This window comes from Tursiops truncatus, chromosome 17 (genome assembly GCF_011762595.2).
Source record: "Tursiops truncatus isolate mTurTru1 chromosome 17, mTurTru1.mat.Y, whole genome shotgun sequence".
NCBI classification, from domain to species: Eukaryota; Metazoa; Chordata; class Mammalia; order Artiodactyla; family Delphinidae; genus Tursiops; species Tursiops truncatus.
The window spans coordinates 12,389,824-12,403,545 of NC_047050.1; the positions used below are offsets into that span (position 1 = coordinate 12,389,824).

Below are 13,722 nucleotides of genomic sequence, written 5' to 3' on the forward strand. Positions count from 1 at the left end.
CAACACTTGTTATTTGTTGTCTTTTTGATAATTGCCATTTTGATAGGTGTAAGGTGGTATCTCATTGTGGTTTTGATTTGCATTACCCTGATGATTAGTGATGTTGAGCATCTTTTCATGTGTCTCTTGACCATCTGTATGTCTTCTTTGGAAAAATGTCTATTCAGGTCCTCTGCCCATTTTTTAATTGGGTTATTTGTTTTTCTGATACTGAGCTGTATGAGTTCTTTGTGTATTTTGGATATTAACCCCTTATCAGTCCTATCATTTGCAATTTTCTTCTCCCATTCAGTAGGCTGTCTTTTCACTATGTTGGTAGTCTCCTTCGCTATGCAAAAGCTTTTGAGTTTGATGTAATCCCATTTGTTTGTTTTTGCTTTTGTTTCCCTTGCCTGAGGAGACAGATCCAAAAAAATATTGCTAAGACCAGTGTCAAAGAGCTCACTGCCTATGTTTTCTTCTAGGAGTTTTATGGTTTTAGCTCTTATGTTTAAGCCTTTAATCCATTTTGAGTTTATTTTTGTATATGGTGTGAGAAACTGGTCCAGTTTGATTCTTTTGCATGTAGCTGTCTAGTCTTCCTCACACCATTTAATGAAGAGGTTGTCTTTTCCCCATTGCATATTCTTGCCTCCTTTGTTGTAGATTAATTGGCTATATAGGCGTTGGTTTATTTCTGGTCTCTCTATTCTGTTCCATTGATCTGTCTATTTTTGTGCCAGTACCATACTGTTTTGGTTACTGTAGCTTTGTAGTATACAGTAGTATACCCTTGAATGACACAGGTTTGAACTCCTCAAGTCCACTTTTATGTGGAGTTTTTTCTATAGTATATACTACAGTATTACACGATCTGAGGTTGGTTGAATCCTTGGATGCGGAACGAAGGATATGGAGGGCTGACTGTAAAGTTACATGCAGATTTTTGACTTTGGGGAGGGTCGGCACCCCTAACCTCCTCACTATTCAAGGGTCAACTGTAGTTTGAAATCAGGGAGTGTGATCCCTTTGGCTTTGTTCTTTCTCAACATTGCTTTGGTGGTACTTTGGCATGTTTGGGGTAATACTGAAAATATGCAAGTCCTTATCCTGAGTCTAGTTTTGCTCTTCACAGCCAGCCAGGTATAAGCAGAGGAGGAGAAATGCCTCCTGTCCATTTTATAGGTTTTAGATGTTGAGAAGTTCATATTGCCAACACAATATCATCACTCATGTGAATATTGTCAGCTTAAAAAGTCCAATTCTTTGAAATAATGTTGACAATTCATATTCAGGGGATACAATATGGCAAAATCATCAGAGCTTTCCATCTCTGCTTCTCTTCACCTCAACCTCCTAGTCCTAGAGTGATAGAGCTCCTAGGATATGCTATCTATGCATAAAGCCTCACTACACTGTTTTGGTTTCCGTTTCCCTGTTCCCCTGGTCTCACCTCTTTCTGTGTCTCCATCCCCTGTTAGCTGTGGAATTAGAAGACCATTAGCGTTCAAACACTGTCACGGAACAGAGCAAGGGCCTCATTTCAGCCTTGTGGACTATAGAATCTGTGAAGAGTGAATTCTAGGATACTCCCCAGTATGCTAAAGATGATTGTTACACATCATACTTAGCTACATTTAGTTTCATTAGTTAGGCAGGGGAGGTTGGTGTGTCCTTGTAACACAACCTTAGACATATTATAATCAAAATATTCAAATGTTGGGGTGTGTACTTAACAAAGAGGACAGGCCACAGAGTATACGGAACATATGTGGTTGTGATACATTTTTATTTTTTATCCTGATGAAAAATGTGATTTTTGCACTTTTGCTAAACAAATATACTTGTGAATTGTTTCACAAGTTACATAGCTGATTGTTGTTTCACCATTTATATAACTAGTGTCATGCACTTTTGCCAGATATAAAATTATACACTTTTCCCCACCCTCATGGCTCTCTGTTTATATAGCTGACATAGTTATACTCAATATGAACTAAACATAGCTTTTTTCATATATGGTAACTACCATTTTCATATATAAACATTATAGGAAAAATTTCCTAGGAATTGTAAACAAGTTAAAAAAAGCCCATAAAAAATCTAAACAAACCCCCATTATTTTTTTGTTTGTTTATATATTTATATTTTATTTATTGAATCAGTGATAAATAATAATAGCTACAACTGTGATCCAAAAATCTAACAAACTAGAATTAACGTTGGGTACATTTCACCATATTTGTTCCATTTGCTTTACCTTAAATAGAAATAGTTTATATAAAAATTTATCTACTTTTAAATAAACACACTCTTTTTCTTATTTTTTCAGTGCTAGTTCATAACAACATTGTTTTTAAGACTTTTTGATAATGCAAAGCTTAATTTTTAATTTTGTAACAAGGATTCTAATATTAATGTGAACACAAAATCTTAAAACACACAATTTCAGAATTCAAAAATTACAAATATTCTCCATTCCATTCTATAGTTATGTGCCTTGGAGCACTTATACACACATGCATGTACCCACAAATCCCCCTTATTTCTGGTATTTTTTTTTGTTGAGTAGAATATTCTCTTTGCTAGTAGAAGTGATTAACTAATGAATGACAGTCTACTTACTTATGTGTGAGTTACTTATATCCTCGTTCTTACTGTTCCTTTTTTTGCTGATTTTCTTGGCATCTTTGGATGCTTTCCAATTCATTAGGAATTGTCTTTCCATATTTTTAATTTCTTTTCCATCAAGGAATTCTAGAGAAAATATATATGTTAAAAAATGTAGTATATAAATGCTATAAATGTTATGTATCAATACAGCATGAACATTATAAATACAATATATAAATATTATGTATACACATACAATATATATACCTCTGGTTTAGGACACATGAACAGCTACACGATAGGCTGAAATAAATTTATTTTTAAAATACCTTATTTACACAGCTTCTGTTTTTGTTGAGCTTTTATTTATTTTTAATTATTTTTTCTGATTTCAAAAAGAATATGTGCATATTATAAACAACTGAAACATGATGGAAAAAACATAAAAAGGCTCTGTAATTGCTATCCATATCTCTCCTTCCCATCACTAGCAAAGGTAATCATTATAAACAATTTGATGTATGGTCACCCTTCTTGGATCATAAAGTATTTTAAAAAACAAAAACGTCATATTCAACAAAAATTAAATATTATCTATTCATTTAAATAATTCTATGATTATTCATAGGAAAAAGTAAAATATATTTTATGTTAATTTCATTAAGAAGCTTTATATATGTAACATGGTATTTTAAAAATACATACATTAATAATGCTTATTATATCCTAAGATATAGGATATAATAGGAATAATCGCATAACTGGCCTCTTCGTTCTATGAAGTGAGATTTCAGTTATCTTTACATTTTGTTTCTTTAAAAAGTTTTGAAAATTGAGCATATTAAATAAGTTTGTGTGTTGTAAGATTTGGAAAATTCAAAGAAATGGAGAAAACAAAACATTGCCTGTATTCCACAACCAGAAATAATCACTGACAACCATGGATAACACTTTAGTATATTTCTTAGCATTGTTTTGTTTTCTAGGTGTGTATTGTGTATATATGTGTGTATTATATAAAAATGGAATTCTCTATTTATACAGTATCACATTTTACTTTTTAATATTGTATTGTGAGCATTTTACCATGTCTTTCTTTAAACACAATTTTTAATGACTGATAGTGTTCCAAGTACAAATATACGAGTAATTTACCTTTAAAAATATACATGACTGTTATTCCTGTGTATTCTCTGTTTCCTACTCTTGGCTGGTGGGGTAGAGGGTAGGTAAGGTGTGACTCTCACATATGTGTTTTGAAAAATCGTCTTGGATGTTTCTGATATACCTTCTGTCATCCCCTCTTTCCCCCAAGAGAACCACTGTACTAGCATTATGATTAACCAAGTTTACTATAGCTATGAGCTTTGAAGTGGTTTTGCCATACTTTAGTTTTTATACTCAAGTACAGCATGTCATAGAAACACTCTCACAAATCTCCTCTGTGAGAGGGCAGTGATTATCTCTCTGATACTGTATAACTTGGTACCTATTGAAGAGCATTGGTCCATTTCCCCTTATATAGTGCGGATTCAGGAATGTTATTATTTGTACGGATCTCATAAAGGGACTCCCCACCTTCTCCCCTTTCAAATGAAAGGAACTCCTGTATGTTCTTAAGGTGCCATTTGGCAAGTGTCAAGCAATGAAAACCTTGATCAATTTTATCTACGGAACCAAGAGTCTCCGGATCTTCAGAGGATTTGTGCCAGTGAAAATTTGGCAAACGGCCAGCAAGTTCTACACATTTATGACTAACCATTTTTGTTGGTAACAGCCACATTTTCTTTTTAAAGAAAGAGTGTCTGATGTCTTAATTATTTCTGAACAGCAGATCTTTTTCATGTTTTATTTCTCAATTTTAACTTTTGCTTTTATTAAAATATCAAATTTAAAGTTGACCATTTTTGTAGATCCAGATGTCATATTCATATTTCTGAAGGCTTGCTGATAAATTAACTAAAGAGTTAACCAGCTCTCTTTCTCTAAGAAAATCATATTAATGTAATATAAACATGTACCCAGTGATTTGGACACCAATATTAGTCTATCTCTGTATTTCGGTTTGAGACAAACAGGATTTCTGTTTAGATCCATTTTCCACAGCTTCGTCAACTTGTTCAGTAAACACTCCAAATCCTATCGTTAGAGAAGAAAAAAGCAAGACACAGGTGTTTCATAGTATCAATATTTCTTTCATGTCAGTTAACTGTTTTAAAAGGTAATTACTGTTTTCCATGGAGTTCTAGCTCAGTGCCAGGTACTTAGGTTACAATAAATGTTTATTTGATAAAATAGTCTATACTAATAATAGAGAGGACTAAAGATGAGGCAAAAAGTAGGGTCCTGAGTTGGGGGCCACAGAACTCTACTGTCACACTCCCTTAAATGGACCCAACCTGCAGCTCAGAAACCACTTTGCCTCTGGCTATCCATGCTACAGAAGATGCCCTGTTCTTAGTGGAGCTTATGGAAGTTTACAGATTAAGGCCATTATGGAGTAGTAAGTAAGCAGTCCATTGACATTACAAGCAATATTTATTGTTGCTTTTTCTTTTTAAAAAATCTGTTAAAAAAATATCAAAGGGGAAAATAGGAGGAAAAAAAAAAAACTTGTGTGCTTATCACCCAAAGATCACTTTTAATATGTTATGTATCCTTCTAGTTTTCTTTTTGAGCATAGGGATTTCCTTTTTAATTGTCATCATACTGTAGGTACAGTTTTGTTTTATGTACATCATAAACATTTGCATGTTTTAATAGCTCATAAGAAAATCAACTTATTGATATTTAAAGGAATAATTAAGTTATTCCATGGTTGAAAATCCAAATAAATGTGAGAAAAACAGATTGATCGCCTTTAAGAACCAGCTGTCTCAGTTTGCCCTCTTCACCTCCTCTCTCTCCCTATTTGAATTTTTTTTCAATCCAATATCTCTGTCTCCAATGCCTTGTTTTTCTCTCATTCCTTTTCTTGCTTTCTCCCCTTCCTCATTTTTTATGTGTATATTTTACTTTATCTACTATTTTTTTAAAAATTAATTAATTAATTTATTTTTGGCTGCGTTGGGTCTTTGTTGGTGTGCGCAGGCTTTCTCTAGTTGCGGCGAGCAGGGGCTGCTCTTCGTTGCGGTGCGCGGGCTTCTCATTGCAGTGGCTTCTCTTATTGCAGAGCACAGGGTCTAGGCATGTGGACTTGTAGTTGTGGCATGTGGGCTCAGTAGTTGTGGCTCGCAGGCTCTAGATCGCAGGCTCAGTAGTTGTGGCACATGGGCTTTGTTGCTCCACGGCATGTGGGATCCTCCTGGACCAGGGCTCGAACCCGTGTCCCCTGCATTGGCAGGCGATTCTTAACCGCTGCGCCAGCAGGGAAGTCCCTTAGCTACTATTTAATGGAAGTGAAATATACTTTATACTTTATTTCTTATATCAATATATGCCCCAAACTTAATCTGTAAAGAATTACTCAAAACAAGTAATGGAAAAACTTTTTCTACTCTATAGCCCATGATTGATTTGTAAAAATTCAGTGGCCACAGGCAGAAAAATAAGAAAAGGAAAAATACCTTCAGTAGGGCAAAAACATTACTTTAAAGCAAATGTTTTGCTAATATTAATAATAAATACTGATAATAACTAATTCTGTGGAGAGCTTTCTGGTTGTCAGAGCACTGCCGTATATGTGATGTTGTACACATCCAGGAGGATTGCATTTCTTTAGAATATGGGTATGAGGATTTCAAAGTTAGTAAAAGTTCCAGAGGATAGCAGCAGACAAACACCTATGATTCTTTTATCTGTTTTCCTCAAGCCAAGACCAAACTTATCATAGGGTATAAGGGAAAATTGGGAAATAAAAGTTATGGATTAATTCATACATATTCTTAATTGCAAAGCTGAAAGTAATTGATAATGCATTGCCTGGTATTTTTATTCCCCATAGCATTTCCTCACCTGCAAAGCTTGATACCATTCAGCTTTGTATATCCATTTAATTTAACTATTTACACCTTCCATCTTATTCTTTGCTTGATCCATGTTTACTGTTGCTTAGATATTTCATTTTTCCACTTTTGGAAATTTTTCTTATGATAAGACTGCATTTACTCTTTAGGTTTTAGAAAAATTTTTTTTCTTACTATGAAGCTTTGACAGCAGTTCCCTTCTATATATTAAAAATCCTTCCCAAACTTTCATATCCAGGAGGTAACAAATATGGAACATCCAGATATGTGCCTGCATCTACATGAAGAAATGCTGTCTTTTGGGGAATAATTAGAAGAACAGCCAGATGTCCAGAACCCACTGCAGAGCACTTTAATCTTGCTGAGACCAATGTCTTCGTATATAAAATGGTGGCTCGAGTTCTGCCTACTTCATTATTCATCAGATATTTATTGAGTCAAGGGCTAAGTTCTGTGCTAGACTCTAATGTATTCAAATAAATAATTTATGTGAAAAATATAAGGACTTGTTTTAAAAATATACAGGCAACCCTAAACTTTCTGACATTGCTTCTTACTATTTGACCTTAGGCAAGTCTGTATCCTCATTTATAAAGTAAGGATAATTAGGATTAGTTGTTGTGGGATATAAAGTGCGTGGAACAAAGCAGGTAAAGAATACATGTGTTAATTCTCTTCCTCTTTGCCTGCTCTGCCACCCCTCAGTTAATTCCCTTTCTCTTAATTTTGGTCAGCAGAGAGCAAAAATTGTTGTAAGGGAGAATAAGCTTCTGATCCACTGACAAGTAATTGACTTCGTAAAAGAAAGCTCTCTTCAGAAGTTGTAACTTCATCCTTCAGTCCTGGGCCCTGGATTATGCCCTCTTCACAGCATTTGTTCCACAGCTTTTGATACAGCCATAATTATTTTATGTGACAGTTTCACTGTATTTCTCTTGGTTTAAAAAACTCTAAGGATGGAATTGTGCATTGCATCTTTGTACATCGTTGAATATGATGCCCATCATCCAAAAGTTAATAATAGCAGTAAGAGAACTTTAAATTTATATAGATAAAAAGAATCCTGTAGATTTTTGTTAATTGTTCCTCACCTGATAAATTATCCTCAACATACTCCTTCCAGTGTATGTTTATTTAAGACTAAACTAATCCTGTGCTGCAATATGATTACTCTTTGGATACGCTCTGGTTGTTCATTGCCTTCCTGTCTTTAATAAAATGCTTTCACTTTCCTGCCCTTCAATAAGTTACTAAAGGGAGCAGACACTTTTCTGGACAGTCTCTGTATGATAAATGATCATGTCACGCTATCACTTAGAGGAGTGCTGCAAAATACTAAAGAGCCAATTCTATTTCCCATGCAGGGTTGGTGCCTCAGCTCCTGTATAGGAGCCTGCTGCACTGGCAGTGCTCTCTCTACAATTAATGATGGCTGCTGATGAACCTGTATTGGACCAGAGTGCTCCAATCTTTATCGGAAACGTCTAGCCCAACTGTCCTAACTAAATCTAAAGACAGCCATTTGTCATCCCCCTGACTGCCTGTCATCATCTGCCTGGGAAAATCTATAATTTTTGGCTTGTTCCTGACTAAACTGTGGAGTGAATAAATTTATCTTTGGGTTACTCTGCTTGTCAGGATCAATATTGAGCAGAGGTTGAATAAATTAGAAACTGGAAAAACATGACAGGCTGTAGTGGTTTGTTCATTTGTGTCTTATAAATCAAATATTTAGTTTATTTAAGAGGCAAGCACGTCAAATTTTTGATTTCCACCATTCATTCTAAGATGCTTTACCTCATGATAAATGGTCATCAGAAAACCAATGAAGTAAATCACTGATATATCTGACTGTGAGATGAACTTTTCAGATCATTTTATTGATTTAGCAAACTTTGCAGAAATAAAAACTATAGGTAAAGATTAAAATTTTTTTCTTTCAAGTTTTTATACATTTTTGCAACCATGATATTTGACCTAATAGTGTCAGCAAGATATATAATGTTGGCCCTAGAAAAGTTCATGGCTCATCAAGCTACTTGTAGAACTCCAAGTTTTATTATAGTTATTAAAGAATTTAATATTTTAATACATTGCTGCATGCTTATTTAAAGGAGTTACAGAAAAAAAAGGAAAGAAATGTTAATCAAAAATAAATATCATTGAAACTAGAGCGGTAGAGTTAAAGAAGGGAGTTTCTAAAGTATGGAGTATTTGACTTACAACCTTTTTTTCTCCTCCTCAGTGATTGGTTTTGCCACCAGTTTTATTGGGGAGAACTGAGTCATCAAGCACAGAGTTTTCTCAGTTATCTGCCTTTGGTCTCACACTTCCTCTTCCATTCTTCTTTCCGATTTTTATTAACAAAGGAAAAGTCCCACCTCTTTTCCCAAACTAATCAGTTCTCTCTATCCCTTCCCCTCTCCACAGGCCTCCTCCTCGTGGGATCATCTTTCTCTTGCATTTCCATTTCCAGTCTATCCCTCACCTCTGACTTTTATCCTCTTACATACCATCACTACACTTCTTGAGTCCAGACCAGTTCTTCTCAAACTTTTATGTCCTTACAAATCACCTAGAGATCTTGTTTAAATGCAGGTTTTGATTTATTAGGTCTGGGGCAGAAGCTGAGACTCTGCATTTCTGATGCTGATGCTGCTGGTTCTAGGACCACATTTGGAGTTATGAGTCTAGGTCACTGCCTCTGCTTCCTCAGTCACTGGGCACTCCTGCAGCCTGGTGCTTTTGGTCAGGCACTGCTAACATTATCATTGAGCTACACATTGACAATTTCGGACTCTTTTTTTTTTGGCCGCACCGCACTGCATGTGGGATCTTAGTTCCTTGACCAGATACCGACCCAGCACCCCCTGCTTTGGGAGTGTGGAGTTTTAACCACTGGAGCACCAGGGAACTCCCCGGACTTTCTTAGTCTCATTCTTTGGAGCAACTTACCCTATTGACCGCACCCTTTATGACTTTTCTTGCAGGCTCCCTGGATCCTGCATGAATCTTTGACCCACAAATAACAAACCTCTGGCCCTAGAAATCCCCAGTATATAAACAGGCTGCTTCCTAAAAGTTGCTTTTGAGAATGGAGAACACATCTTGTTAAAAAAAAAATAGTGCTATGCCTGGTGGACTGTTGCCTGAATCAGCCCATAAAAATATTTAGTCAAGAAAAAGCCCAAAGAATATCTGTGCAGTGATAGTGCAATAAAACCTCCCTGTAATTTACCACCATGTTTCCCCAGCAGTGGAGCACCCTCTGGGGACAGAAGTAGGTGTCCCTGCAGCAGACCATCAGGGATCAGTTCTCTTGCATCCTTTTCTATAATCTACACTTATTCCTTTCAAACAGTGTTTTTCTTCCATGGACCACAGAAGAATGTAAAGTCATGGTTAGAAAAACTTTTTTCTCCTGTAACCCACCACCTTCTCCATTTATAAGCAGACCCTTTACAGAAAAAGGATGGCCAGATTGATGGAAATAGTAAAACATCTATTACACCAAGGAAGGAAGGGTCATCTGTATGTGAGAGGAAGAACCAGATTTTGTGGGAAGCCACATTGAGCATTTTATCGTACACTGTCTCCTCCCCTATCTAGGCAATCTCATCCATGATGACAGTTTCAGTGGGCACTTAACCAATATGCTGAAGACTCCCACATTCTTCTGTCCACTGAGCTCTGGCGTCATATAACCAATTGTCTTACTGATATTTTCTCTAGAACAGTTCAAAGACACCTCAGATTCTATGTGACCAAAACTCATGATCTCTCTCTCGCCTAAACCTGACTCTTGAGTTCCCTATTTTCCATTGTTCAAGGCAAAGCTATGGAACCATTTTTGACCTCTCCCTCTTCCACACTCCCTATATCCAACTCACCATCAAGTCTTATCCACTTTACTTCCTAAACAGATTTCCAGTCTGTCGGCTCACTTCATTTTTACCTGTTCAAGTTTCCACCATCTCTCACTTCCTAACCAGCCTGGCCTCTTTCAGTCTATTCTCCACACTGTATCCACACTGATCTTTTTAAAATGCTAATCTATAATTACATCACCCCTGGCTTAAACACCTTCAGTGGCTCCCTACTGTTCTTGGATAAAGACAAACTCTATCATGGCCTATGCAGCTCATCTGCCCACCAGCCTCTATTTGCGCTATGCTCCATCTTTACTGTCTCTGCTTCTCTTTCCTCATCTTTGTCATACTCTTACCTGCCCCAGGGCCTTTGCACATGTTATTCTCTTTACCTGGTAAGCCCTTCTGTTCTCTCAGAGGTCAGCTCAGCAATACCTTCCTAAGGGAAGCCTTCACTGGGCTCCCTAAGGCAAATCCCCCAGTTACAGGCTTTCAGAGCAACATACTTCTCCTTTGTTTCACTTGCCACGGATGCAATTTTACTTTTGTTTTGGGGTAATTACGTGCTTAACGTTTCTCTTCCTCTCAATGCCGAGAGCTCTTTGAGTCCATGGACTGTATCTGTTTTTTGTTGTTGTTGTTGTTGCGGTACGCGGGCCTCTCACTGTTGTGGCCTCTCCCGTTGCGGATCACAGGCTCCGGACGCGCAGGCTCAGCGGCCATGGCTCACGGGCCCAGCCGCCCCGCGGCATGTGGGATCTTCCCGGGCCGGTGCACGCACCCATGTCCCCTGCATTGGCAGGTGGACTCTCAACCACTGTGCCACCAGGGAAGCCCTGTATCTGCTTTCTGCTCACTATTGTCTCCCCCATTGTCTAGGAAGTGCTGCCACGTGGTAGGTGTTTTGAATGAATGAAGAAGAAGAAATAATGAATGCATATATGATTGAATGGTTTAGAAGCAGGATAAGAATTTTAAACAAGAAATTATATGGAACTGTTTTGAAAAATTTGCTGGTTAGGGGTGCTGCAGACATAGAGAAAGAGAGGAAAGACAGGATTTATCTTCTATTTTTTTCCTCTACTCCTCTGCCATTCTCACCTTTTCCTCCCCCACCCCAAGTCTCTGCCCTGGACTTTGGACTAGGGAATAGGAGAGATGATGGCAGGGTTAGAGGATCTTGGGGGAAGGAGTCCTTGGCAGCTGTGAGTCTGTAGAAGTGAGAGGGAAGGGAATGAAATCCCAAACAGCAGGAAGGACAGAAGCCACTTGGCCCAGCTTCTTCCAGGTCCTTATGCAACCATCCTAAGTGATCATTATTTTTTTCATTTTTTTCTTTTTTCATGTATTTTCTGTAGATGCATACGAGGAACCTACAATGGCTATTTAAAGGCAGCTGGTCTAAGTGCTAAAAACCTTTGGTAATTATAGTGGTTTTGTTAGAATTCTCTAATGACGTCCACTTCTTTTTCCCCATGGCACAAAGCTGTCTGTTGTTGAAGACTCTTAGTTAGGATGGATGTCAGCGACTTTATGTATGGCACATTGAGCTTTCTCTCCCATGGCACAGGGTTTGATGTCAGCAGCTTTTGGGCAACTTCAATCAATGAGTATAAAGAATGGAAAATTTAAATCCAAAAAATGGAGACACTGATCCCAGGAATAGATACAGAGAAATAAGTTAATATTCTGATGCTAACATTCATGTCCTTTGACTAAGCCTTCAGAGGATGATTTAAAATGGACCACAAAAGCACATTTCCGATGACTCCTAGGCAAGTCTATATTCAGGCCTCCAAGAAGCTGTGTCTAGGCATTTTTAATTGCTTGTGTCTTCTTGCTGGAAGTAAAAGAACTTCAGATTTCATCCTCACTCCCTGAATATCTTTTCTCTGTGGGAGGGAAAAGCAACTTTTGGCTTATCCCAGCCTCTGGAACTTGCTAAATGGTTTGCATTCCTTCCCCAGATAGTTGAATATTTTAAATTGTTCTTGTATTCATTCATTTTATAAACATGTAGTAGGTGTGTACTATGTGCCAGGCACTGGGCTGAGCTCTAGGGAATCCTGAAATCAACAAAAATTCCTTGCTCTTAAAGGCTCTCAGTCTAATGGGGGATATGGTGATATACAATAACAATGATATTAACCATTTGTTCCTTACCAGCCATTCACTGTTTTTTAAATTATGTTCTTTTTTTTTAATCAAAGCAATACAATCAACACAGTTAAAGAATCAAATAAGACCATAGGGTTTATAACAAAAAGTAAAGAGTACCTTTGGGCTTAAAACAAAACCACATTCAACTTCTTCAGCTGTTTCTTTCTTTCTTTTTTTTTTAAAAACATACATTTTATTTATTTTTATTTATTTTTGGCTGCATCAGGTCTTAGCAGCAGCAGGCGGGATCTTCCTTGAGGCATGCGGGATCTTTCGTTGCGGCACGTGGGCTTCTCTCTAGTCATGGCGTGCGCTTTTTCTCTTCTCTAGTTGTGGCATGCAGGCTCCAGGGCGCGTGGGCTCTGTAGTTGTGGCGTGCGGGTTCCAGACCCAATGGGCTCTGTAGTTTACGGCATGCAGGGTCGGGTCTCTAGTTAAGGTGCGCAAGCTCAGTAGTTGTGGTGGGCATGCTTAGTTGCCCCATCTTAGTTCCCCAACCAGGGATCGAACCCACGTTCCCTGCATTGCAAGGCGTATTCTTTACACTGGACCACCAGGGAAGTCCCACTTCAGCTATTTCTATGCACACTTAACCTCCACATTGCTAAATAACAACTGCTGTTTATTGATTTTTAAATCTTAGGTATTTACTGAATTCCTACTATGGAAGATGATGATTTAGTTTTCATAAGTATTACTCCAACCCCTACGACTCTTCCCTTCCGCCATCCTGTCAACAGAGTCATACTTAAATTAATAAGATTAATATCCATTGACCATATTACTAAGATCACTTAAGTATTGTTCAGAGCTAAACCACTTAATGCACTATGGTTGTTTCTTATTTTCCCTAGAGTTAAAAATTGGTTGGTTATTTATTTGCTTAGTTTTCTATGTATTTATCACCAATTCAGCCTGAGGCAGCCTGGGCTAGTAGATGTTTTCCTAGGACATTCCTTCACTTCAAATTCCCTTCAGATTCTTTCTGGGAATTTCCTTAACCTTTCTTCTGTTTCCTAGATCCCATGTCTTCCCTTTTCCTATTTTCCTCTCCTGTTTAGGTGGAACACATTTTCCAAGAGCTGCCTAAAACACGTATGTGGGACATAAATTTTTTTGAAACCTTGCATTTTTTA

At 37.4% G+C, this 13,722-nt stretch overlaps 2 protein-coding genes across 5 annotated transcripts in view; one reads left to right on the forward strand and one right to left on the reverse strand.

The window, feature by feature from the left end:
* CSPP1 (centrosome and spindle pole associated protein 1) overlaps positions 1–13,722 on the forward strand; it is a 191,875-nt gene that overhangs the window by 12,034 nt on the left and 166,119 nt on the right. The window lies entirely within an intron of this gene.
* The window catches only part of PPP1R42 (protein phosphatase 1 regulatory subunit 42), a 49,090-nt gene that overhangs the window by 10,923 nt on the left and 24,445 nt on the right, over positions 1–13,722 (reverse strand). For both annotated transcript variants that reach the window (XM_073794475.1, XM_019925226.3), the window contains exons 6-7: positions 4,614–4,731; positions 2,605–2,736 (exon numbers count right to left, since the gene is read on the reverse strand). In XM_073794475.1, the coding sequence (XP_073650576.1) occupies positions 2,605–2,736; positions 4,614–4,731 (250 nt within the window). The remainder of the gene's footprint in view (positions 1–2,604; positions 2,737–4,613; positions 4,732–13,722) is intronic.